Here is a 24592-nt window from a genome sequence, read left to right as displayed (position 1 = left end):
GCATTTCACGGGGGCGGGGGCGTGGTTCCGGGGCGGGGCGCGGCCGCCGGAAGTGCGTGGCCGCCCGGGGCCATGGCGACACTCAGCTTCGTCTTCCTGCTGCTGGGGGCAGTGTCCTGGCCTCCGGCTTCTGCCTCCGGCCAGGAGTTCTGGCCCGGACAGTCGGCGGCCGATATTCTGTCGGGGGCGGCTTCCCGCAGACGGTAAACGCGCGTCCACGGTGTTAACGCTGGGGTTCCAGGGCAGGGTCAGAGGATGGGATGGGGGCGGGGCGGGGTCAGGGGCCAGGGAGATGGGATGGGGTCAGGGGCAGGCCCACGGGATGGAGGGTGGTCCGGGGCCAGGGAGATGGAATGGAGCGGAGTTATGGGGCAGGGGCCAGGGGGATGGGATGGAGCGGGGTCAGGGGGCAGGGGCCAGGGGAATGGGATGGGGTCAGGGTTCTGGGGCAAGGAATGTGACGGAGTAAGGGGCCAGGGTGATGGTCTAGGGGCAGGGGGCAGGGGCCAGGAGGGATGGGATGGGGGCGGGGCAGGGATCAGGGCGATGGGATGGGGGCGGGGCAGGGGCCAGGGTGATGGGATGGGATGGGGGCGGGGCAGGGGCTAGGGCCAGGAGGGGTGGGATGGGATGGGGGCAGGAACGGGGGCCCGAGGGATGGGATGGGGGCGGGGCGGGAGCCGGGGCCAGGAAGGATGGGACGGGGACGGGACAGGGGCAGGGGCAGGGGCCGGGGCCGGGCTGGAGTCTGGGGGATGGGATGGGGCGGGGGCTGGGGGCAGGGTCGGGCCAGCGGGTTGGCTGTAGTCGAGGCTGCGTCACTGCGGCCCGGGTCTGCAGGCGGGGTCGTCTGCGAGGCCGGGGGCGCAGCCTCGGGAGCCCAGGAAGGGGGCCGGGTTGCTCAGGCTGAGCGTGGGCGGGCTCCGGAGGCCCCTGCAAGTGACACGGGTCCAGGCCTGGGTGTGCGGAGCCGGGAGTCAGTGCCGGGCGGGCGCTCCGCAGTGAATTCTCAGGGCCAAGACGAGCTTCGCGGCCGCCCTGTGGCTGTGGGGTCTCCAAGCGGACCCCGGGAGGGGCCTGGACGCAGAGGTATGCACGGCCCCTCGTGGCGTTCGCAGGCCTGGGCGCTGCACGCAGCTTCACTCGCGACGATGGGAGTATGGAAAACCAGCGCAGAGCAGGGAAAGGAGAGCGCCAGGGACAGGGTTTCTGTAGCCCTTGGGGACTTGTCTGTGCCTTGGGGACTTGTCTGTGCCTTGGGGCGCTTTGTGTCCTTCCTCTAGGGCAGTGATCTTAAAGTGTGTCCTGGATCTTTGAGCTTTTGTAGCCGTTTTAATAGTAGTACCAGAGTATTATACGCCTTTTTCACTTCTCATGAGTGCACTGTGGAGTTTTCCTAGTTTTCCTTGATCCGTGATGTCACAACAGATTGAATGCAGAAACGGGTATGGGAATCCAGCTGTCACCAGACCCAAAAGAGATTTGCAAAAATTAAGAACATCATCACAGTTCTTCTCACTAATTCATTTTTTAAAATACACTTATTTTTTATTTAAATATGTGGTTTTTGTTAACATGTAATGGCTTCTTATTTTTAGCTGAATTAAATACTTGTAGCTTTAACGTCTAACAGAGGACCTATTAATAGACTTAGTGCACATAACCAGCTGTCAGTCATTGTTTCCAGTGTAAAGGGGTCTTTACACTAAACAGTTTGAGAACCATGTGGGTACTGATTCTTGGGTTCCAGTCACTGGGATTCCTCTGCCTTAGTGTTGAACTATTGCTAATTGTTAAAAGGATGTTAGCATGTCTGCTGCTTCTGCTTACAGGCTCCGTAAGTAACTGGTCATAGAGAAACAGGCCACTCACTGCCTTCACAAACTAGGAACCATTGTAAGTGCCGAGTCGGGCGACGCGCTGAGACTTGTGAGCAGTCGGGTTTTCCGTGCGGAAACCTCAGCATTTGAGACCTGTGGTCCTCCTTCTCCCTGCTCAGGTATCTTCTGTATGACGTCAACCCCCCGGAAGGCTTCAACCTGCGCAGGGATGTCTATATCCGAATCGCCTCTCTCCTGAAGACTCTGCTGAAGACGGAGGAGTGGGTGCTTGTCCTGCCTCCATGGGGCCGCCTCTATCACTGGCAGAGTCCTGACATCCACCAGGTCCGGATTCCCTGGTCTGAGTTTTTTGATCTTCCAAGTCTCAATAAAAACATCCCCGTCATCGAGTATGAGCAGTTCATCGCAGGTGAGGCCGAGCGGCACGCTGGGAGGCCGTGGTTGCTTAACTGGGGCCAGGCAGTCATTTCTAAGGTAGACATCAGGTTGGGCTTACGATTGCATCCAGCCTCACCAGCATCCTCCAGTGCCCAGTGCTGCTGCCTGAGGCCTGTGGCAGCACCTTCTCCGCTCAGGAGCACAGTCCCTTTCCCACGCTGCAGTGAGCTTCCCAAAATGTTTCTCGGAAATGGACCTGAAGTGGATAAGCTTTGTGCCCCCTCAGAGCCGCCCTTACACCCTAAGAAAGCGGCCACCCCTGGGTGTTGTAGTGACAGGACTCGGCTCCCTGTGCGAAAGGCTGTTTTACGTTCAGGAAGACGCACTGCGTGTGGAGTACGCTTCGTGGTGTCTCAGTGCAGCGCCAGGGATAAAGGTCTGTCTTGTTTAATTTTGTGTTGCTTAATCTTTTCATTTAATTTTAAGAGAAGAATTAAAGCTCTTCTTAGAATGAAGGTATTTAGAGCTTTTTGTGTTGCGTTGTTTGGAAGAGATAAAGGTAAGTGATGCTTTGCTGCTGCACTTGAGAGGCCTTAAAGACGAATGAGTTAGTTTTGAGTCAGGCTCCTGCTTTCTAGCATCTGTTGAGTTCTTACTCGACAGCCACTCTCAGGGCTTAGAGACCTTTGCTCCCTGCCAAGGAGTGTGGCTCCCGTGTCATCATTTTTCAAGGATATGGTTCTCGTTGCACCCTAGATCTTGTCACTCTGAAATGTTTTCTGTGTCAGGGTCAGTCTTGTGAGTGCTAGGGGCATGCAACAACAGGGGGTAACCTCCGACATCCTTGTTGATACCAAGTCAGAAAGTCTGCTGCTTGTAAAAAGCATTCCTAGAGTGCGTCCTTTCCTGAGTTGACTTTAAAATTTGCTTGTGAGTCCTGGAAGATGAAAGCTGTGGTTGGGTATTTGGTCTAACTAGCAGCCAGCCCTTGGTCTGAACATTGGGTTATAGGAACCCAGAGATGCTATCCTTACCTCCCTTTGGTACCAGTGGGTTTCCTGACAGGGAAGCGGACAGGTCTGGGCCTTGGGCATCCGAGTGCTTGGGAAGGTCTGGGAAGACAGACGCTGTGTAATGAGCTTCTGAGGCAGATATGCTGGTCTCACGCTTACCTGCCATCCACCAGCCTGGGGCTTTGCTGAGCTGTTTCCTCGCCTGTGAGGTGGGGAAGGAACTGGGTGCCTGTCCTAGGGCGAGGCTGCCAAGAGACTGCACATGGTGAGCTCCTGATGTGGCTGACACAGCGCCCAGCGTGCAGGATCTTCACCACCTCCCACTAGCGTAAAAGGAGTCCCCGCAGCTGTGGCCTTGGGCCCTTAGGCCACGCAGCCCTTAGCCCCCAGTCATGAGTGAGCAAAAAGGATACCAGAACTTCACCTGCGCGATGCTCCCTCCCGCTTTGTTCCTGCCCCCAGAACTTCACCTGCGCGGTGCTCCCTCCCGCTTTGTTCCTGCCCCCAGAACTTCACCTGCGCGGTGCTCCCTCCCGCTTTGTTCCTGCCCCAGAACTTCACCTGCGCGGTGCTCCCTCCCGCTTTGTTCCTGCCCCAGAACTTCACCTGCGCGGTGCTCCCTCCCGCTTTGTTCCTGCCCCAGAATTTCACCTGCGCGGTGCTCCCTCCCGCTTTGTTCCTGCCCCAGAATTTCACCTGCGCAGTGCTCCCTCCCGCTTTATTCCTGCTGCCTTTGAGCAGATCTTAATTGCTGACCTCTTGGGCGTCACAATGGCACCTTCTTGGTGCGGGTTGGGCCGTGAGTAAGAGGCACGACTGCTGCTCACCTGAGCTTCTGTCCCTGAGGGAGGCAGGACACCAGTGCAGTAGATGGTGGCCGAGGTGGTGAGGAGCGCTGTGGAAAACCAGGGGGATAGGGGACAGTGGCCTCACAGAGGGCCGGAGGGCGAGCCCCCAAGGGGAGTGGTCCTGGCAGGGAACAGCCTGGACCAGAGCGTGAGGGCCGGATGGGCTCATACGGGCCCTTGTGAGGATGGGGCCTGCTGCAGCCAGGCAGGGGTGGGGCCGGGGAATTGGGGACCAGCTCCACACCAGCCCCCGCCGGCTGCTGTTGCCGGCTGCTGTTGCGCGCTGACGGCCATGTGCCCTCAAGGCATGTGCTCTGCCCTGTCTCTGCTTTTGTGAGCCGCCTACAGCCCCTTTGGGAATAGGGTGGTGTACAGTAGTAAGAGTCAGCTGCTGGTGACTGATGCGTGCCCGTAAGTGAGCTTCCGATCGCTGTCACACTGCCTGGCTTTTCTTGGTGTCTTTCAGAGTCTGGTGGGCCCTTTATTGACCAGGTTTACGTCCTACAAAGTTACGCAGAGGGGTGGAAAGAAGGGACCTGGGAAGAGAAGGTGGACGAGCGGCCGTGTATTGATCAGCTCCTGTACTCCCAGGATAAGCACGAGTACTACAGGTGCCTGCTGAGGCTGCTCCCCCTGCCGCAGGTGCCCCCGCCTCCCCCTGCCGCATGCGCCCCCCCCGCCGCAGGCACCCCCCCCACCCCCTGCCGCAGGCGCTCCCCCTCCGCCTCAGGCGCCCCCCGCCCACTCCTCCCCACCACTGCGGGTGCCCCCCGCCCCCCCTGCAGCACCCCGCCTCCCCCCGCCACGGTGTCCTCAGCCCCCACTCCCCCGGCCGCAACCACCTCCCCCGCAGTGCCCTCGCTGCCCATGCTGGTTGCTGATGCAGCGTTCTGGGTGTCCCCTCCTGGGCATCCTGACAGTGTTGCGGCGGCCCTTGTGGTGGTAGCGCTTGTGGCTGCCCACACCGTTCCTCGTCCTTGACAGGCTGGTCCCCTTTGTGCTGAGGCCTGGAGAATGGGCCGTGAGGAACACCTGGCTGAGACCCCGTGCCTTTTTCCCTGTGTCTTTTCATGCATTTGGATGCTGCCACAGGGATGGAGGTCTTGTCAGTCCCAAGTGTCGATTGCCATTAAAGGCTCTGACACTGCCAGGCCTCCTGTGGAAAAGCTGTCAGTTAACAGCCTCCATGTGTCCAGTGCCAGGGCAGCTGGCTCTAAAGCATGGCAGGTGAGCTCTTGGGAAGGGCGCGGTTGACTTGGCTGACGGTCACAGCCAGGCTGGCCCTGAAGGTGCACAGGGCTGCCTCTGTCCGGCTCCCTCTGCCTCCCCGGCCATCCCGCCAGCCCCTATCATGGGGAAAGCCTCAGTGGTCCATCAGCCTGAGAGACACTCGTGGGCCTTTTAAAATTTTACTAGAATGTCACGATCTGCAGTCACGATCAGTAAGTTTTCCTAAAGCAGCCGCGTTTCATCAGGAGCAAGCCACAGTGTGTGCGTGTCTGGACTTGATTTGTTTTCCTCGTGAAAGCAAAATAAACTGATAGAGCTGCTGTGGGTTTTGTTTTCCAGAGGATGGTTTTGGGGTTATGAGGAGACCAGGGGTCTAAACGTCTCCTGTCTGTCCGTCCAGGGCTCAGCCTCCATCGTGGCGCCCCTGCTGCTGAGGAACACATCAGCCCGGTGAGTGCCCCGGTCCCCTCGGGAGCAGCCTGGAGGCTGTGGCGTCTGCTCCGTGCGTGCTGGGCTGGGGGCTCTCTACCCATACTCCCGCATCCCTGGCCCACCCACCTCACAGACAGCGGACCCTGGGGGCCCTGGGGGGTGGTGGTTAGGGAAGTGCTTGCATGTGTCTCTGTGAAACAGCCCAGTGGGTGCAGTGGGTGACGTGGACAGTGGGTGAGGGGCACAGAGGTGAGGGCTCGGCCCGGCCAGGTGCACGGGGAGGGGCTGAGCTGGGCTGGGCTGGGGGCGGCGGGGAGCTCACCATGAGACTGTTCTCGATTTGTAGCACTTGGGCAGCTTTTACCAGTACCTTCCCCCTCCCCACACCCAACACCCACTGTTTGATCTGTTTTCTGCCTCACGGGTCTGGGGAGGATCATGCAGCCACCTTTGGCCATGCGTCTGCCGTAAGTGGCCGCCGGCCTGGTGAGCTGGGCCTCGAGGGTCCACCCAGGAGGCTGGGGTTGCAGACAAGTCAGTACCTGATGATGTCGTAAACTCTGGAGGGAATTGTTGATGGCCACGTTCTTAGAACTTGCTGCAGACTGGGACCCTCTCCGTCACCTCCCTTGGGTCTTCTGAATCCCCCAGCAGGCGCTGTGAACATCTCCCATAGACCAGGCATAGCAGGGCATGGGTGCCCCTCGCACTTGCCCACGTTGAGGCTGCCTTGTCTGCTGTCGTGCCCTGTGTGTGCCTCTAGAGGCCATCAGCCACGATCCTGTTGCACATCACAGCTGGCTCGGTATCACCCTGGTCAGTAACAGCTGCCGCTGGCCCCAGCGGGCCGGGACCACATGGTCTCAGCTGCTCTGGGCCTTTGTGAAGGCAGGTGGCTCCAGCACAGGCCCGCGTGTCTGCTGCTCAGCCAGCCCGGCTGTTGCAGACAGAACTCAGAGGTTGTGGAGGGAGCTGGGCTGAATTGTTTTGGTTGTTGAGATGCAGCTTTAATGTTGTCCTGGGACTGGGTTCATTTCATGACAATATCCGGGTTTCGGAAGCCAGTCTGCCTACGTTTGGGGCCTGTGGAACAGTCTTGCCAGTCAGTTTTTTTGACTCACATTTACAGGTTAGAATGGAGCTGAGCCCAGAGGGGGCTTCCAACTAGATGGTCCTGATTTAGGAGAAACGCTTCTGCCGGGGAGCATGGGGAAAAGGCGCAGTGGAAAAGGAGGCTGATGATGGGCGGTGAGGTCATCTGCCCCCAGCACCCAGGGACAGTCTCTTCCGGGGGTTAAAGCCCTAATGGGAAGGTGAAGCTATCAAGCCGTCAGGAGAGGAGCCTCACCACCGTGGGGCAGAAAGCTTTCTTCAACAAGATGGGAAAAGCATGCACCAAAAAAGAAAGATTGGTAAAGCCAGTTACTTTAAAATCAAGAACTTTTGTCCATTAGAAAAATGGAGACAGGCCTCAGAGAGGGAGGTCCTGCAGCACATTTGATGAACTAAGGACTCTCTGGGATACAGGAGACGAAACCCAGCGAGTGAGGGACAGGCAGTCTGGGGTGAGGCGAGTCCAAGACGGGATCCGTGCAATTGAGACGAAACTCAGCGAGTGAGGGACAGGCAGCCTGGGGTGAGGTGAGTCCAACACAGGATCCATGCGATTCAGGAGTAAGGACAGCTGCTGTTAATGCGAGCAGGTGCCCCCGTTGCTGTCATGCTCGGGAAACCAACCGCCATCGGGAGGACAGGCCCGCAGGGGCTCAAAGCCTGCTCCTGGAGCAAGAATCTGGTAAAACCCTGGGAACCTAGTGCACCCTGAATGCGGGACATGCACCCGCAGACCCCTGCCCAGGAACCTTCATAGCCTCCCCAGACCAGGAAAACACGTGCACCCCTCAGCCACGCACTGGATAGAGTGTGGTAGATCCACAGCTGAAGATGGGCAAACTGCTGCCGTGTTCAACAAAGAGAAATCAAGATATAATGCCCAGTAAAAAAAAGAAAAAGATAAATGTAGTCATGTTCCATGTGCATGAAGGTCAAAGACAGTCCCATGCATCGGAGGGAGAGATGGGAGGATGCCGGGGAGGCCCCTGAGGACGGGGCAGAGCAAGTGTGTGAAGCGCTTTCTTCCTCCTTGTTCCTCCACCCGGGTGGGGGCTGCACCGTGTTCATTTTGGAGCAGTTTGTCTACCTGCGCCCGTGCGGAATGTCCTCTACCCGCGCCCGTGTGGAATGTGCGTCTTGAAGTGCAGTATTGCATTTCATAAAAAGCCCTTAAAACGGCATTAGAAGCAGGGCCGGAGGCACCCACTGAATCCAGCTACGCCCCTCTCTCCAGAAATCGCCTCACATCACCACCTGTGCATGGGGCCGTCTTTTGAAACACACGTGGAATCACCACACGTGCCCTCTCCATGCGGTTTTCAGTTTGCCCTTTCTTCCCACCCAGCCATTCACCTGGGTATTACGACACATGGACATCACCTCGTTCTTTTGCAGTTGTCTGTGTACAGATGGAAGAAAATGTGGCTTTTGGTTGTTTCCAGGTTTCTGTAGAAGAGTCTTTGTGTGAACCATGAGGGTGTAAAACTGTAGGATGCCACCCAGAAGAGGATGGCTGGGTGTGCCCTTGGTGCAGTCCTCAGAGTCCCCGCAGTGGCCGTGCACGGCTGGTTCCCAGGCAGCCACGAGGGCCGAGAGCTTCCATCTGTGTGGATCCAGTAGCAAAATGTGGAATCCTTGCTCTGTTCGTTTGTGTTTCTTTGATTTCAGAGTAAAACTACACTTTAAAAGCCTTTTGAAATGTTATTCTATAAAATGCCAACTTAGATATGTTGCTCATTTTTTCTCTGTAGAGATTAAATTTTTTTGTTTGTTTGTTTTTTGTTTTTTTTTGAGACTGAGTCTTGCTCTGTTGCCCAGGCTGGAGTGCAGTGGCGCGATCTCGGCTCACTGCAACCTCAGTCTCCTGGGTTCAAGCGATTCTCCTGTCTCAGCCTCCCAAGCAGCTAGGGCTACTTGTGGCATGCACCACCGCGCCCGGCTAATTTTTTTGTATTTTTAGTAGAGACGGGGTTTCACCGTGTTAGCCAGGATGCTCAATTGCCTGACCTCGTGATCCGCCCACCTTGGCCTCCCAAAGTGCTGGGATTAGAGGCGTGAGCCACTGCGCCTGGCCAAAATTAAAATTTTTATTTTTCCTTAAAAATTTCTGCGTTTTTGTATTCCAGCCTTTACCACCCCAATATTCAGGTCTATTTGCTCACGGTCCATTTTGTGTGTTTCGTTTTTATTTTGCATCAAGAGCCCTGGGGGGAGTTTGGTGAGACGGTTGGCTCAATGGCTGGAATAGGAGAGGCACTTCCCACGTGGAATTAGGTAACGTGACAGTCACAGGCACCAGGATGACTTGTCAGACCCAAACTGGAGCAAGGAAGGCACTGAGGAGGAGGCACCTGCCTGCGAGTCTGAGATAAAGGCCAGCTGGAGGGCTCTCTGAAATAACCCCAGGACGTTCCTCACGTGCTTCACGCACCTCAACTTTCACAGCCGCTGCTTCAGTCGTATGCCCGTATTCCTGGGACTAGGTTTGCCACCGGACAAGGGTTGCAGTAATTCGGACGAGACGCTGTGGAAAGAATGCCTGCCCAGGAATGGCGTCTCTACCACGGAACAGATGCAGCTCCGGCTTGGAGCTCGAGTCAGTGAATTTGTTTCCAGGCAGCTTATGTGAACCTCTCCTTTTTGTCAAAGAAAACCTTCCCCCACCCTCCCCTCCTCAGGCACGCCTGCAGCTTGCCATAGCCGTCGGTGGATCCTGGATTCCAAGCCTTTTGCCCACTGTCAAATACACTCCTCAAATTAGGAGATACTTTTCTCTGATGTCATTCTCTTAGTTGACAGTAGGCATTAAAGCCCCCTCAGAACCGTGGTGTGGCGGCCAGACGGCAGCCTGCTTGTGTCTCAGCCATAACCACCCAACGCGCCCTGGTTAGTGTCCCTCGGAGACTTGGTCTCTGCTTCCTCGGCCCGGGGTTCTCCCAGTTTGTGCTCTGAGAGTGTGAATGTCATCATCCTTAACTCTTATAACTGTTTATTCTTCTGTTGTTTAAAAACAGGTCCGTGATGTTAGACAGAGCCGAGAACCTACTTCACGACCACTATGGAGGGAAAGAATACTGGGATGTGAGTGTTTCCTCGGGAGCGTTTTTCTCAATTAGTGTATGTTGCCCATTATTTCGCTTTTGAAAATTTAAAACAGTCGACAGCTCTTTTTGAACCTTGCTGATTAAAACCATCATTTTAAGCCATGGATTTGGGCAACTGCGGTGACTCTGCGCCACCCCCAAGCCTCACATGGCTGCAGAGCCAGGTCCTCGGGAGCCCACAGGGCCACCCAGCTCTCCCCTCTGATGCCACAGGCCTTGAAGGCGGTGGCAGTGCCCTGGAGTCAGCCCCCGAGTCAGTGACTCCGTCAGTGGCTGGAACGTAGACCCCTCCTTTCTCCTCTCTTTAGCTTTGAAAGGTGGGACTATTCTCTGCAGCGGGTCTTTTCTGTTGGCGTTGATTTCCGCATTGATGGGGTGACTTTCCATAGCCACCCCTGGTTCTGTGAGTGAGTGGGAGCAGAGGGCGGGAAGCGGCTGCCCCCTCCCGTGGACACAGCAGGCCTGCTGACGTGTTCACCAGGGCAGCAGCTTGTAAAGCCGGAACCTGCCTGCAGGAGACACAGTCCCTGCTCACGTGGGACTTTGTGCAGGTCAGTCCCACCCCGTTTGGCAAAGCAGGATGTGCTAACCGCCTAAGCTAGAAGTCGAGTTGGGGAGAGACTGAGGGGAAGGAGCTGCACACAGTTGTGCCAGCCAGGGGCAACGGCCAGCTGAGCCCAGTGTGTGCCTCAGCTTCCCACGGCAGGGGCTGGCAGAGCCGGCAGGGGTGGGCGGCTTGCCCTGCGTTGGCTTCATGCAGGAGACCCTCCAAGAGCCTCCACCGTGGATGGCGCTGCTTCTCAGGCGACCGTGGATGGAGGACGTGTCTGAGGGGCTTGTTCCAGCTGCGGGGGTGGGTGGTGGCAGCGACAGGAGAACCCGCTCCGGGAGGGCTGCGTGGCGGGCGGGCGTGTTCTCAGCCGAGCCGTCGCCGTTTCCACAGACCCGTCGCAGCATGGTGTTTGCCAGGCACCTGCGGGAGGTGGGAGACGAGTTCAGGAGCAGACACCTCAACTCCACGGACGACGCAGACGGGATCCCCTTCCAGGAGGACTGGACGAAGATGAAGGTAGCCCCCCTCCCTTTTGTTAATTAGAGAAAAGGTAAAGTCTCTCTGGAGATGCCCTACACTCAGGCCTTCCATGTAAAGTCACAGCAGGGTTGGCGTGTCTGTGGGTGTGGATGCCTCGGCGCCTCTCTGGAATGTGAGTCACAGTAATGACCTGCTCTCGGGAGGCGCCGGGACCCTGGGGCCCTCGTCATGTGCAGACTCAGGGAGTCACTCGGCCTGGCTTTACCTTTAGTAACACGGGCAGTCATGGCAGGCCCAGCAGACTCAAAGGTGTTCTCAGAGCGTGGCGAGGCCAGGAGCGCGGAAGCAGGAGCTCGAGGTGGTCAGAGGCACGTTCGGCCTTTTTCCATCTTGACTTGATTGATAAAGAGAAAAAAGCAGCGTTCACCTGGACTCACCCAAAAGCACCATCAGTGCTGTTTTGGTCTAGAATCATCCTTTTTTTATTCTTTGTATATATTTTTAAGTGTTTTCTGAAAGTTTGGGTTTTTCTGTGATGTAATTTCAACAAATGTGTTGCTTTTTCAACTTGATACTGTTTTTAAGCATTTTCAGTGTCTGTTTTTAGCGTTTTTTAAACAAAACTTTCATAGAAGTGCCATTTTACTCGCTTGTTCTTTATGGGGTATTTGAGCTATTTCCAAATGGAATAGCATTCATTGTTCCAGCAATAATTAAGTTACTTGGACAGTTTTTACTGGGGAAAAAATATAGAAGATTTTTTTCATTTTTATCCCACTTGTGTTTCTTTTCAGTGTTTTTTATTTTTTTATTCTTTTTAATTTTATTTTTAATTTTATTTAATTAATTTGTTTTTGTTTTTGTTTTGAGACAGAGTCTCACTCTGTCGCCCAGGCCGGAGTGCAGTGACACGATCTCAGCTCACTGCAACCTCTGCCTCCCGGGTTCAAGCAATTCGCCTGCCTCAGCCTCCCGAGTAGCTGGGATCACAGGCGTGTGCCACCGCACCCGGCTAATTTTTGTATTTTGAATACAGACAGGATTTTCCCATGTTGGCCAGGCTGGTCTCAAACTCCTGACCTCAAGTAATCCACCCGCCTTGGCCTCCCAGAGTGCTGGGATTACAGGCGTGAGCCACTGTGCCTGGCTTATTTTATCATTTTTTTTTTTAGCCTTGATCATTTTTGGGGAGCAGGTGGTGTTTGGTTACATGGATAAAGTGGTAGTTTCTGAGATTTTGGTACACCCATCACCCGAGCAGTGTACACTGTCCCCAATGTGTAGTCTTTTATCCCTCACGCCCTCCACTCTTCCCCTCGAGTCCCCAAAGTCCATTGTGTCATTCTTATGCCTTTACATCCTCATAGCTTAGTTCCCGTGAGAACATACAATATTTGGTTTTCCATTCCTGAGTTACTTCACTTAGAATAATGGTCTCCAGCTCCATCCAGGTTGCTGCAAATGCATTCATTTCGTTCCTCGTTATGGCTAATATACCACATTTTCTTTATCCACTCATTGGTCAGTGGGCATTCAGGCCGGTTCCATGTTTTTGCAGCTGTGGATTGTGCTGCTATAAACATGCATATGCAAGTGTCTTTTTCATATAGTGGCTTCTTTTCCTCTGGGTAGATACCCGGCAGTGGGACTGCTGGATCAAATGGTAGTTCTACTTTTAGTTCTTTAAGGAATCTCCACACTGTTTTCCACAGTGGTTGTACTAGTTGACATTCCCACCAGGAGTGTCGCAGTATCCCTTTCACTGCATCCATGCCGACATCCATTATTTTTGGGTTTTTAAATTATGGCCATTCTTGCAGGAGTAAAGTAGTATCCTGTTGTGGTTTTCATTTGCATTTCCCTGATCATTAGTGAGGTTAAGCATTTTTTCATACGTTTGTTGGCCATTTGTGTATCTTGAGAATTGTCTATTCCTGTCCCTAGCCTATGTTTTGATGGGATTATTTGTTTTTTCATGCTGATTTGTTTCATTTCCTTGTAGATTCTGGATATTAGTCCTTGGTCGGATGCAAAGTGTGCAAGTATTTCCTCCCACTCTGGGAGCTGTTCGCTGATTGTTTCTTTTGCCGTGCAGAAGCTTTTTAGTTTAATTATGCCCTATCTATTAATGTTTGTTTTTGTTGCATTTGCTTTGGGTTCTTGGTCAGGAACTCTTTGCCTAAGCCAATGTCTAGAAGAGTTTTTCTGATGTTATCGTCTAGAATTTTTATGATTTCAGGTCTTAGATTTAAGTCTTTAATCCACCTTGAGTTGATGATCCAGTTTCATTCTTCTACATGTGGGCTGCCAATTATCCCCACACCGTTTTTGAATAGAATGTCCTTTCCCCACTTTATGTTTTTGTTTGCTTTGTCTAAGATCAGTTGGCTGTAAGTATTTGGCTTTATTTCTGGGTTCTCTTCTGCTCCACTGGTCTAGGTACCTATTTTTATAGCAGTACCATGCTGTTTTGGTAACTATAGCCTTGTAGGATAGTTTGAAGTTGAGTATTGTGTACTTCCAGATTTGTACTTTTTGCTTAGTAGTTTTGCTTTGGCTATGTAGGCTCTGTTTTGGTTCCATATGAATTTTAGGTTTTCGTATTTTCTAGTTCTGTGAAGAATGATGATGGCATTTTGATGGGAATTGCACTGATAGATTGCTTTTGTAGTATGGTCATTTTCACAATATTGATTCTACCCATCCATGAGCATGGGATGTATTTCCATTAGTTTTTGTTGTCTATGAATTCTTTCAGCAGTGTTTTGTAATTTTCCTTGTAGAGATCAAGTTTTGTGGGTTTTTTTGGTTGTTTTTGTTTGTTTGTTTGTTTGCAGCTGTTGTAAAAGGAGTTGAGTTCTTGGTTTGATTCTCAGCTTGGTTGTTGTTGGTGTATAGCAGTGCTACTGAGTTGTGTACATTGATTTTGTGTCCTGAAACTTTACTGATTCATTTATCAGATCTGGGAGCTTTTTGGATGAGTCTTTAGGGTTTCCTAGGTATACAATTATATCATCAGTGAACAGTGACAGTTTGACTTCCTCTTTACTGATTTGGATGCCGTTTATTTCTTTCTCTTGTCTGATTGCCCTGACTAGGACTTCTAGTACTATGTTGAATAGAAGTGGTGAGAGTGGGCATCCTTGTCTTGCTCCAGTTCTCAGGGTGAATGCTTTCAACTTTTCCCCCTTCAGTATAATGTTGGCTTTGGATTTGTCATAGATGACTTTTATTATCTTGAGGTATGTCCCTTCTATGCCACCTTTGCTGAGGGTTTTAATCTTAAAGCAATGCCGGATTTTGTCAAATGCCTCTTCTGCATCTATTGAAATGATCATATGATTTTTGTTTTTAGTGCTGTTTAGGTGGTGTGTCACATTTGTTGACTTGGATATGTTAAACCATCCCTGCATCCCTGGTATGATACCCATTTGATCATGTTGTGTTATCTTTTTGATATGTTGTTGGATTCGGTTAGCTAGTATTTTGTTAAGGATTTTTGCATCTATGTTCATCAGGGATATTGGTCTGTTGATTTATGGAGGATTCCCTCTTTCTCTGTCTTTTGGAATAGTTTCAGTAGAATTGATACCACTTCTTCTTTCAGTGTCTGATTTCAGCTGTGAATTCATTGGGTCCTGGACTTTTTTTGTTGGCAATTTTTAAATTACTGTCTCAATCTCACTACTTGTTATTGGTCTGTTCAGAGTTTATATTTCTTCCTGGTCTATATCTAGAAGGGTTGTGTATTTCCAGGAATTTATCCTCTTGATTTTCCAGTTTGTGCGCATAAAAGTGTTCATAGTAGCCTTGGATGATTATTTGTGTTTCTATGGTATCGATTGTAATATCTCCCGTTTTGTTTCTAATTGACCTTATTTGGATCTTCTCTCTTCTTCGTTAATCTCACTAATGGTCCATCAATGTTGTTTATCTTTTCAGAGAACCAGCTTATTGTTTCATTTAACTTTTGTATTTTTTTGTCTGTTCATTTCAATTTCATTTAGTTCTGCTCTCATCTTGGTTGTTTTCTTCTGCTGGGTTTGGGTTTGTTCTTGTTTCTCTCATTCCTTGAGGTATGACCTTAGATTGTCTGTGCTCTTTCAGATTTTTTGATGTAAGCATTTAATGCTGTGAATTTTCCTCTTGGCACCACTTTTGCTGTGTCCCAGGGGTTTTGATAAGTTATGTCAGTGTTATTGTTCAGTTCAAAGAATTTTTAAATTTCCGTCTTAATTTCATTGTTGACCCAAAGATCAGGAGCAGATTATTTAATTTCCATGTGTTTGTATAGTTTTGAGGGTTCCTTTTGGATTTAATTTCCAGTTTTACTCCACTGTGGTCTGAGAGGGTACTTGACATAATTTTGATTTTCTTAAATTTATTGAGGCTTGTTTTGTGGCCAATCATATGGTTTATCTTGGATAACGTTCCATATGCTTATGAACAGAATGTATATTCTGCAGCTGTTGCGTAGAATGTTCTGTAAATATTTTAGTCCACTTGTTCCAGGGTATAGTTTGAGTCTATTGTTTCTTTGTTGGCTTTCTGTCTTGATGACCTGTCCAGTGCTGTCAGTGGAGTATTGAAGTCCCCACTTATGTTGTATTGCTGTCTATCTCATTTTTTAGGTCTAGTAGTAATTGTTTTATAAATTTGGTAGCTCCAGTGTTAGGTGCATGTATAATTAGGATTGTGGCATTCTCCCGTTGGACTGATCCTTTTATCATTATATAATGTTCCTCCATCTTTTTTAACTGTTGTTGCTTTAAAGTCTGTTTTGTCTGATATAAGAATACTACTCTACTCGCTTTTGGTGTCCATTTGCATGGAGTATCTTTTTCCACCCCTTTCCCTTAAGTTTGTGTGAGTCCTTATGTGTTAGGTCAGTCTCTTGAAGACTTTTGCCTCACAGCTTTCAGGTGGATTTTTTTCCATTCTGCCATTCTGTTTCTCTTAAGTGGAGTCTCTAAGCCATTTACATTCAACTTTGGTATTGAGGTGTGAGGTACTGTATTCTATTCATCATACTAGTTGCTGCCTGAATACTCTGTTTTCTTTCTTTTTCATTGCGTTGTTTTATATACCCTGTGAGATTTATGCTTTAAGAAGGTTCTATTTTGGCGTATTTTGAGGTTTTGTTTCAAGATTTAGAACTTCTTTAACATTTCTTGTAGAGCTGGCTTTGGGAGTGGTGAATTCTCTCAGCATTTGTTTGTCTGAAAAAGATGATCTCTCCTTCATTTATGAAGCTTAGTTTTGCTGGATATAAAATTCTTGGCTGATAATTACTTTGTTTGTGGAAGCTGAAGATAGGACCCCAGTCCCTTGTAGCTTGTAGGTTTCTGCTGAGAAATCTGCTGTGAATCTGATAGGTTTTCCTTTATAGGTTACCTGGTGCTTTTGGCTCACAGCTCTTAAGATTCTTTCCTTCATCTTGACTTTAGATAACCTGATGACTGTGTGCCTAGGAGATGATCTTTTTGTGATGAATTGCCCAGGTATTCTTTGAGCTTCCTGTATTTGGATGTCTAGATCTCTAGCAAGACCAGGTAAGTTTTCCTCAATTATTCCCTCAAATAAGTTTTCCAAACTTTTAGATTACTCTTCTTCCTCAGGAACACCAATTATCCTTAGGTTTGGTTGTTTAACATAATTCCAAATTTCTTGGAGGCTTTGTTCATTTTTTTTACTATTCTTTTTTCTTGTTTGTTGGATTGGGCTAATTTGAAAACCTTGTCTTCGAGCTCTGAAGCTCTTTCTTCTCCTGTTCTAGTCTATTATTGAAACTTTCCAGTGTATTTCGTTTCTTTAAGTGTGTCTTTCATTTCCAGAAGTTGCAATTGTTTTTCCTTTATGATACCTATTTATCTGGAGTATTTTTCATCCATATTGTTGTTGTTGTTTTTTTAATTTCTTTAAGTTGGTTTTCACCTTTGTCTGGTATGTCCTTGAGTAGCTTAATAATGAACCTTCGGAATTCTTTATCTGGCAATTCAGAGATTTCTTCCTGGTTTGGATCCATTGCTGGGGAGCTACTATGATCTTTTGGGGGTACTATAGAACCTTGTTTTGTCATATTATCCACAATTCCTTTTCTGCCTGCTTCTCATTTGGGCAGACTACTTCAGTGGAAAGATCTGGAACTCACGGGCTGCTGTTCAGATTCTTTTATCCCACGGGGTTCTCTGTGGCGCTCTTCGCCTTCCCCTAGGGATGGGGCTCCCTGAGAGCTGGGCTGCAGTGATTGTTATTGCTCTTCTGGGTCTAGCCACCCAGTGGGGCTACCAGGCCCTGGAATGCTGCTGGGGAATGTCTGTGGAGAGTCCTGTGATGTGATCCGTCTTCGGGTCTCCCAGCCGTGGGTTCCAGCACCTGCTCTGCTGGAGGTGGCGGGGGAGTGAAGTGGACTCTGCGGGGGTCCTTGGTTGTAGTTTTGTTGAGTGCACTGGCTTTCTCGAATGCTGGTTATGCTGCAGTGAAGTTGTCACGTGGACAGACTCGGGACCTGTGGACAGCCAGGAGGTTGCAGGTGGTGGGATTAGCTGTTGCTTTCTCCTTCCTTGGAGCAGTGTTGTTGGTTAGAATTTGCTGTAGCCGTTTGCGTTGGTGGCCTCCAGCCAGGAGGTGGCACTGTCAAGAGGGCAGCAGAGCATTCTGGCTCCCAGGGAGTTTGCGGCTGTGAGCTGCTTTGTCCACAGGATCCATGAACTCTTTGTGGCACGTCCCTGCGGTGGTTCTCGGAGCAAAAGTTCACAGCGTGAGCCTCCACATGCTGTTCTCTTTTTAAATATTTTTCTTTACCTCAGATAAAATGATTTCTGGTAATTAATACTGCTTCACTGTCTTCTTAGAAAGACATCTGGTCGCCCCCGAGATTCCACCTGAATCCCTTAGACAGCCCTGGAGCCACCCCGTGGAGGAGGCCACATGGAAAGGGTCATCCCTCTGCGTCTCGAGTCCCACCCGGTGCCCAGGATGAGCCCCGAGCCCACCTGTCAGCTTCTGCATTTCCTTGTGGTTCTTTGCTAGGTCAAGCTGGGCTCCGCACTAGGGGGCCCCTACCTGGGAGTCCACCTGAGAAGAAAAGATTTCATCTGGGGTCACAGACAGGATGTACCCAGTCTGGAAGGGGCCGTGAGGAAGATCCGCAGCCTCATGAAGACCCACCGGCTGGACAAGGTGTTTGTGGCCACAGATGCCGTCAGAAAGGGTATGGAGCTTCAATGCTTTCGTTTCTTTCCTTTCTTCTTGATCCCTGGTTCCGTTCTGGGTAGACCTGGAACTACCAGATCCATGAAGATCTGCATGATCTTCAACTGTAACTCCTGGGAGGGTAAAGCTGAGTTGTGTGTCTGCACCTTTGGCGCCAGTTCCTAACGAATTAACCAGAAGCCAAGTACGCATGTCTGTCTGCTAAAGAGACACGTATCTGTCCTTACTGGAGGATCCCGGTTCAAAGGGTCTCTCCTTCTACTTTGCAGAATATGAAGAGCTAAAAAAGCTGTTACCCGAGATGGTGAGGTTTGAACCCACGTGGGAGGAGCTGGAGCTCTACAAGGACGGAGGCGTTGCGATTATTGACCAGTGGATCTGCGCACACGCCAGGTGCCTGCCCACGTCACTGTCGGCCGAGAGCGGGTCGGGTGGCTTTCAAAGGTTCTTCTGTCCCAAGTACTCGGTGTCAGAGCAGATGGTTGCCTGTGTTCACAGTGGTCATTTCCATACTGTTTGCCTCCTCGTCTGAGTCTCCTGTAGCATCTGGTTCGGTGTTTCCCTGGGCTGAAGTTAATTGTTCATCTTGCCCCTTTAGTTCTCACGCACAGAATTCCTCCATAGCAGGCTGTTGGCATAGCTGGCCTCGTCTCAGAACCTCTTCTTGTGTCTCATTTTCCCATCATTCCCAGTTTCTGCCCGTCTGCCCCCTGCCCTGAGAGTTGCCCGTGCCCTGGACTTGGGCGTGTCCTTGTTGCTATGTGTGTTGTTGAGCATCCGTGAGCGTCCCCGAGGCCAGGAGCGTAGGCCCTCGTGTGATCGTTCTCGTGGGGCTGCCGTGAGCGTCCCAGAGGCCGGGAGCATGGGCCCTGCGTGCAGTCATTCCTCTGGGGTTGCTGTGGGAGGTACGCCTGGGCCTCTGTTCCTCCAAAGACCTGCCTGCCCATCTGCATAGGAGATGAAGGCTGGGGTTAGGGTGAAACAGTTTGAGTTAAATGGGAAATGAAAGTAGAGGGAATGATCTTCCCTGTGGTTAGCACTGTGCCTGCGCGTGCGTCTCTGTGGGTTAGTCTGTCTCTCTCCTGCCCGAGGAATACTGAGCGCCCTGAGCCGGTGCCTCTTCACACCTCTGCTATTTCCTGTGGTGTTCTGGGCATGGTGTATAAGACCCACAGAGGCTCCGGGTGATGCTGTCTGCTGGGTGTGGGTCCCTTTCCCTGTTAAGCAGACAGGATGCAGCGCTGACTTCTTAGGTCGGGGCGGAGGTGTGCAGGAGCCCAGTCATGAGCTCGCCCCTGCTTCTCAGGTGTGGCCTTGGGATTTTGACTGCGACCTTGGTGGTGCTGTCTCCGCAGCCCAGGAAGCCTGCTGTGGGGAGGCTTCGCACTGAGCTCTCAGCCTCCTGCCCTCAGCTGCGCGAAGCGCTCGGCCCAGCTCACTGAAGCTGCCCTGCCTCCGGGCCGGCGCGGCCTGCTCTGGCAGGCCCGTGTGTGTGGGGTGGTGAGGGTCTCCCCACCAGTGCTGCACCCCGCAGCAGCATACAGGCCTGTGTGGCCTGCTGGCCCTGTGGCTCCGTGTACAGCGCTGTGCATGTTACATTTGCTCTGGAAACATCTCTGGGGTTTGCTTGTTCACGAAGTTCATGAAGTGCCGCTGGAGAGCCAGAGACCAGCTGCGCAGGAGCCGGAGGAACGGGCAGGCCGCTGACCTGAGGTCTGGAGAAACCCCTGGAGAAGGGTGTCCCCCCCAGCCCATACAGCGTGTGTGTGGAGGGGGGCCTTGACCTCCGTGATGTCTGCTGTGCCTCAGGATAAGGACCCCCCATGCCCTGGCTAGACAGTGTGTGGTTAGTAGGAATCTCTCATTGTTCACCGTGTGACCCCCAGGAGGTATTCGACCTGCACTGGCGTGCCTGGCCTGGGATTTGGTGACGGAGAGGGCTCCCGGGGGGACATGCGGCGGGAGAGGAGCGTGGCGGCTGCTGACTGTGGGGTGTGGATGGGGCTGCAGCACCAGGCAGAGCCCCTCAGGGCGCAGATGTCGAGGGCACCTGAGCGAGGGGTGCCAGCAAGGGGGCGGCCGGCTGGTGGGTGCTCGGGGGGCGGCCGTGTTGGTTCCATGTAACTGTGGAACTCATTTCACTCAGCTGCTCCTCTCAGTTCTCCCTGACTCTGGAACCTCTGTGACCCCAGTTCTCCCTGACTCTGGAACCTCTGTGATCCTTTGCAGGTTTTTTATTGGCACCTCAGTCTCAACATTTTCTTTTCGGATTCATGAGGAAAGAGAAATCCTGGGGTTGGACCCCAAGACGACGTACAACAGGTTCTGCGGAGACCAAGAGAAGGCGTGTGAGCAACCCACCCACTGGAAGATCACCTACTGAGGAGGATCCTCCGGGGCCGCTCCCCGGACCCGACAGGCGCGGGTGGATGCAGGTTCTGTCGCCGTGGAGTCACCGTCTACTGCCAGCCGGGAGCTGGGCGGACAGGACCGTCCCTCGCAGGGTCCCGGGCCCAGAAGAGGCCCCACGCCTCTAGAGCTGTGCTCCGTCCTCGGCGTTGCCAGCCGCCATGGCTGATGAAGAGGCTCCGCTGCTCTCGGGAGCGGCGGTTGTTTCCAGGCAGCGTCTGTGAACCCACAGCTCGGTTGCCAGCAGTGCCCGCGTGGTGACCCAGAAGCAGGAGTGTTTGTCAGGCTCCCGCTCTGGTCTTTCCAGCCACCTTTCATGTCTTCATATTTTAAGTTCATTGAGGATAGATGCAGGCGGGTGAGCTGCCCTCCGTCAGGCGGACCCGGGCTGACATTTCTCTGGGAGCTGGTGCAAGGAGAAGCGTCATTTTAAATGTCTGCAGAGCGACCAGGGGCCTCATGAATCCCTCCGTTGCCCTCCGCGCAGCAGGAGGCTGCCTGTGTGTTTCCTCCTGGGATGCGTGCAAGGCAGACCTGGTGCTGCAAAGGAAGGGCCTGAGGCCTCAGGGAGCCCCGTGGAGGGATGACAGTTCAGGCCCTACTGCTGGCACGTCAGAGCGCTGGGAAGTTTTTCAGTGATGTCTCTGGGGCACTCAGTGGATTGTCTGTAGGAAACTTGCAGCTCCGCTCCTCACACCAGGCCCGGCTGGCCACCCACCCTCGCCCCCACTGCCCCTCCCTCGCCCCCACTGGCCGCCCCTCCCTCGCCCCCACTGGCCGCCCCTCCCTCGCCCCCACTGGCCGCCCCTCCCTCGCCCCGACTGCCCCGCCCTACCCTCACCCTCACCCCGACTGCCCCGCCCTCGCCCCCACTGCCCCTCCCTCGCCCGGCTGGCCGTCCCTGCCCTCGCCCCGGCTGGCTGTCCCTGCCCTCACCCCGGCTGGCAGGTGCACATGGGGCCTCCGGGTCTACCATTCGCTATTGAGAACTAGAAATGAGGAAGGACAGTTACGCTAACTCCAAAAGGCTGTCTAGGATGAGCTGCTTTATCAGGGAGCTCCTCATACCCATTTTACAGAAATCATTTTTAGGTCTTTGTGCCACCACCACGAGGGGCATCTGCAAAGAGGGCAACGCTAGACACAGAATCCGTGGAAGGTGCAGCAGTGCCTCAGGGGTCCTCAGGGTCAGGGAGCCCCCCTCGCCCTCTTGGCCCGTTACCCTTTGTGACTTTCCACCATGGTGTCGTGTGACCCTCAGTCAGGCTGGTGGGGGCTGAGTCCTCACTGAGCAGCCACTTTCCACATCTGCTAGAGGAACAGTGACATGGACACCTGTGTGACAGAGAGAGGACAGTTAGGAGGGACAGACAGCTCTTCCCTTCGGAGCCTGGCTAGTCTAGGACATCACCTTGCTGTGTCTTCTCAAGCTTTTAAAAGTGACCCTGAACGTGTGACAGGGCCCTATGGTGTTACTCAAAGCTGTGCAGGGTAAATGATGACATATTTATTCTTTTTCCATTTGTTCTAGAAACAGTGCCTTTTTCATCAGTTGCATTTTCCAGGCTGAGAGCTGTATAAAACATTTTGGACTGTGACCATGTACCTTCCTTTTTAAGAAAAATAAACTGCTTTATGGTAGTTGGTAGCTGTGGAGTGTCGACTCATTAGACTCATTTCCTGCCACACAGCGGAAGGTGGAAGAACCTTTTCAGATCTCCCAGAAAGCGGATGGTGACCAGGCATGGAGGAACAGGGTAGGGGCCGCTCCTGCTGGCCTGCGAGTGCTGTGGCATCTACGTCAGGACACCACTTCTGCCAGAGCCCCTGGGCCCCCAGTGTGGCCTGGGTCTGCTCAAGGGGCCCTGCAAGGCCTCGTCATCAACAGCAACCAGCCCTCCTCTGTTCATTAGACTGCTGGGAGGCCTCTTTGGGGAAAGAATCCCTCAGGTGTAAAACTGCCAGGTTTTTAGGCACATAGGAGATGGCAGTATGGCCTTTGTGAGTTTAATTGTGGTGGGAAAAGACCAGCCAGTGAGAAGATTGTGTGGTCGGTGCTGGTAAATGCTGCAGAACTCGCGTGGAGAAAGCCTGGAGGTGGTGGGAGGTTGGGAGGGGCTCAGGAAGGCTGGGAGGGGCTATAACTCGCAATGGCCGGGAACAATGAATACAGAGGCCCCCAGGGCACATACGGCCAAGGCGGAGAGAAGCTGGTGTCCCAGATGGAGCAGCTGGGCCAGTGATGCATCAGGAGGATCTGTGGGTAGGAGGGCCGCTGCGGGGTCTGAGCAGCGTAGGGTGTGATGTGGCCACTGTGCAGGGAATAGCCTGGAAGCCGGAGGCTGGTGAGGAGGCTGTTGCGTGGTCCGGGTGAGACGCAATGGTCAAGAGTGTTGAAAAACTTTATGCTGGACGTGGTGGCTCACACCTGTAATCCCAGCACTTTGGGAGGTCAAGGCAGTTGGATTGCTTTAGGTCAGGAGTTCGAGACCAGCCCAGCCAACGTGAAATCCCGTCTCTACTAAAAAGAAAAAATAAATAAAATAAAAAAATTAAAAAAAAATTAGCCTAGTGGGCGTGGTGGTGCATGTGTGTAATCCCAGCTACTTGGGAGGCTGAGGCAGGAGAATCACTTGAACCCGGGAGGCAGAGGTTGCCATGAGCTGAGATTGTGCCACTGCACTCCAGTCTGGGCAACAGAATGAGACTCTGTCTCAAAAAAAGAAAAACTTTAGAGTTTATTTGAACAAAGAACAGTTCATGAATTGCACTCAAAACCGGGAGAGGTTCAGCGAGCTCCACTCAGCAGCACGGGCAGGCAGCACTTACAGACAGAACACGGAAGTGAGACACGGAAACAGCCTGATTGGCTACGGCTGGGCGTCTGCCACATGTGGGTGTGGTCTGACCCACTGGCAGCTTATGACAGACTCAGCTACTTGTTACAAGAATAGACTCATTAGGTTGAGTTTGTTTACATGCTTCGTTAGGTTGCAATTCACTAGGCAGAAATGCAAAGAATGGAGGCAGCTTTAGGCCAAATTTAATTTAACAAGAGGACCTGAGTGCCCGCGGTATCCCTGGAAGGAGTTGCTGGGTCTGAACATCAGGAAGGTGGGGCTGGGAGCCCAGGTGGACCCCAAGGGGTTGTCTTAGCTGCTGCAAGGATGATGGAACCCGCTCCCTTTTTTAAGCTAATGGTCTTTTGTTGCAGGAAGAAAAGATGGACTTGCAACTTGGAATGGATGTAAATCATAGTGTTTTCAGCACTGTTGGTAGTGCTGAAGTCCACAGCCACAGCCTGTTCTGCCAGCTCCAAGTCATGGTTCCAAAGGTTTTAAAAACAGTCCAAAGATGTTCCCTTGATAAAGGTTTCATTTTTAAAGTTTGTGTGAATGGTGGCAGCCTGACCCTGTTTCACTCCAGTGCAATGCAGATGACACCAAGCCAACATGCAGAGGCACGGCCGGAGTGTTGTCACTGTGAGTTGGGGCGCACACAAGCACAGGGGGCCGTTGTGTGGTGAGCTGGGCCCAGTGGCTCACCCTTCACCCTTTCTCCACACGTCTTCCTGAAGTAGACCAAGTGTGTGTTTTCAGTAAGCAGCTGTGACTATACTAACACATTGAGTTAGAACCATTTGAATAGGTTTTGAATCTGCTTTTTCATTGTTCACTTTTAATACTATTAAGCATTTATTTGGGAAACAAAGGATTGTGATTTGGGTAAACTGAGTCAGGGTGGCCCTGAGTAGTGTCCTAGAAAGCAAACACTGGAGACTTTGGTTTTTCTCTTTGAGACGGAGTCTCTCTCTGTTGCCCAGGCTGGAGTGCAGTGACGTGATCTCAGCTCACTGCAACCTCCATCTGCTGGGTTCAAGCGATTCTCCTGCCTCAGCCTCCTGAGCAGCTGGGACTACACGTGTACACCACCACACCTGACTAATTTTTGTATTTTTAGTAGAGATGAGGTTTCA

General features: G+C 52.1%; 1 protein-coding gene across 4 annotated transcripts; it reads left to right on the top strand.

Annotated features, from left to right (window-relative positions):
* Positions 1 to 27: 27 nt before the first annotated feature.
* POFUT2 (protein O-fucosyltransferase 2) lies at positions 28 to 22257 on the top strand. 4 transcript variants are annotated; one of them, XM_063601361.1, is made up of 10 exons: positions 36 to 203; positions 2000 to 2250; positions 2596 to 2655; positions 4547 to 4691; positions 5650 to 5760; positions 9870 to 9936; positions 10903 to 11028; positions 18025 to 18205; positions 18477 to 18600; positions 20437 to 22257. In XM_063601361.1, the coding sequence occupies exons 1-10, from the start codon at positions 73 to 75 to the stop codon at positions 20588 to 20590; spliced, it is 1350 nt and encodes a 449-aa protein (XP_063457431.1). In that variant the 5' UTR covers positions 36 to 72; the 3' UTR covers positions 20591 to 22257. The 4 variants fall into 4 exon arrangements, with proteins under 4 accessions (XP_003823863.1, XP_063457431.1, XP_063457432.1 ...); XM_063601362.1 differs by having other exon boundaries at positions 41 to 203; positions 4547 to 4722; positions 5711 to 5760; XM_003823815.5 differs by lacking the exon at positions 2596 to 2655 and having other exon boundaries at positions 28 to 203.
* Positions 22258 to 24592: the final 2335 nt, after the last annotated feature.

This window comes from Pan paniscus, chromosome 22 (assembly GCF_029289425.2).
Source record: "Pan paniscus chromosome 22, NHGRI_mPanPan1-v2.0_pri, whole genome shotgun sequence".
Classification (NCBI taxonomy): domain Eukaryota; kingdom Metazoa; phylum Chordata; class Mammalia; order Primates; family Hominidae; genus Pan; species Pan paniscus.
Note: the sequence above shows the minus strand (reverse complement) of the source record. Positions and strands in the feature narration are given on the sequence as shown.

Excerpts from the sequence above, each read along its gene's own strand:
- POFUT2 (XM_063601361.1), top strand. The coding sequence starts at position 73 with ATGGCGACACTCAGCTTCGTCTTCCTGCTGCTGGGGGCAGTGTCCTGG. Across the intron at positions 4,692-5,649 it reads GATAAGCACGAGTACTACAG|AGGATGGTTTTGGGGTTATG; the intron begins GTGCCTGCTGAG and ends TTTGTTTTCCAG. Across the intron at positions 18,601-20,436 it reads TGGATCTGCGCACACGCCAG|GTTTTTTATTGGCACCTCAG; the intron begins GTGCCTGCCCAC and ends GATCCTTTGCAG.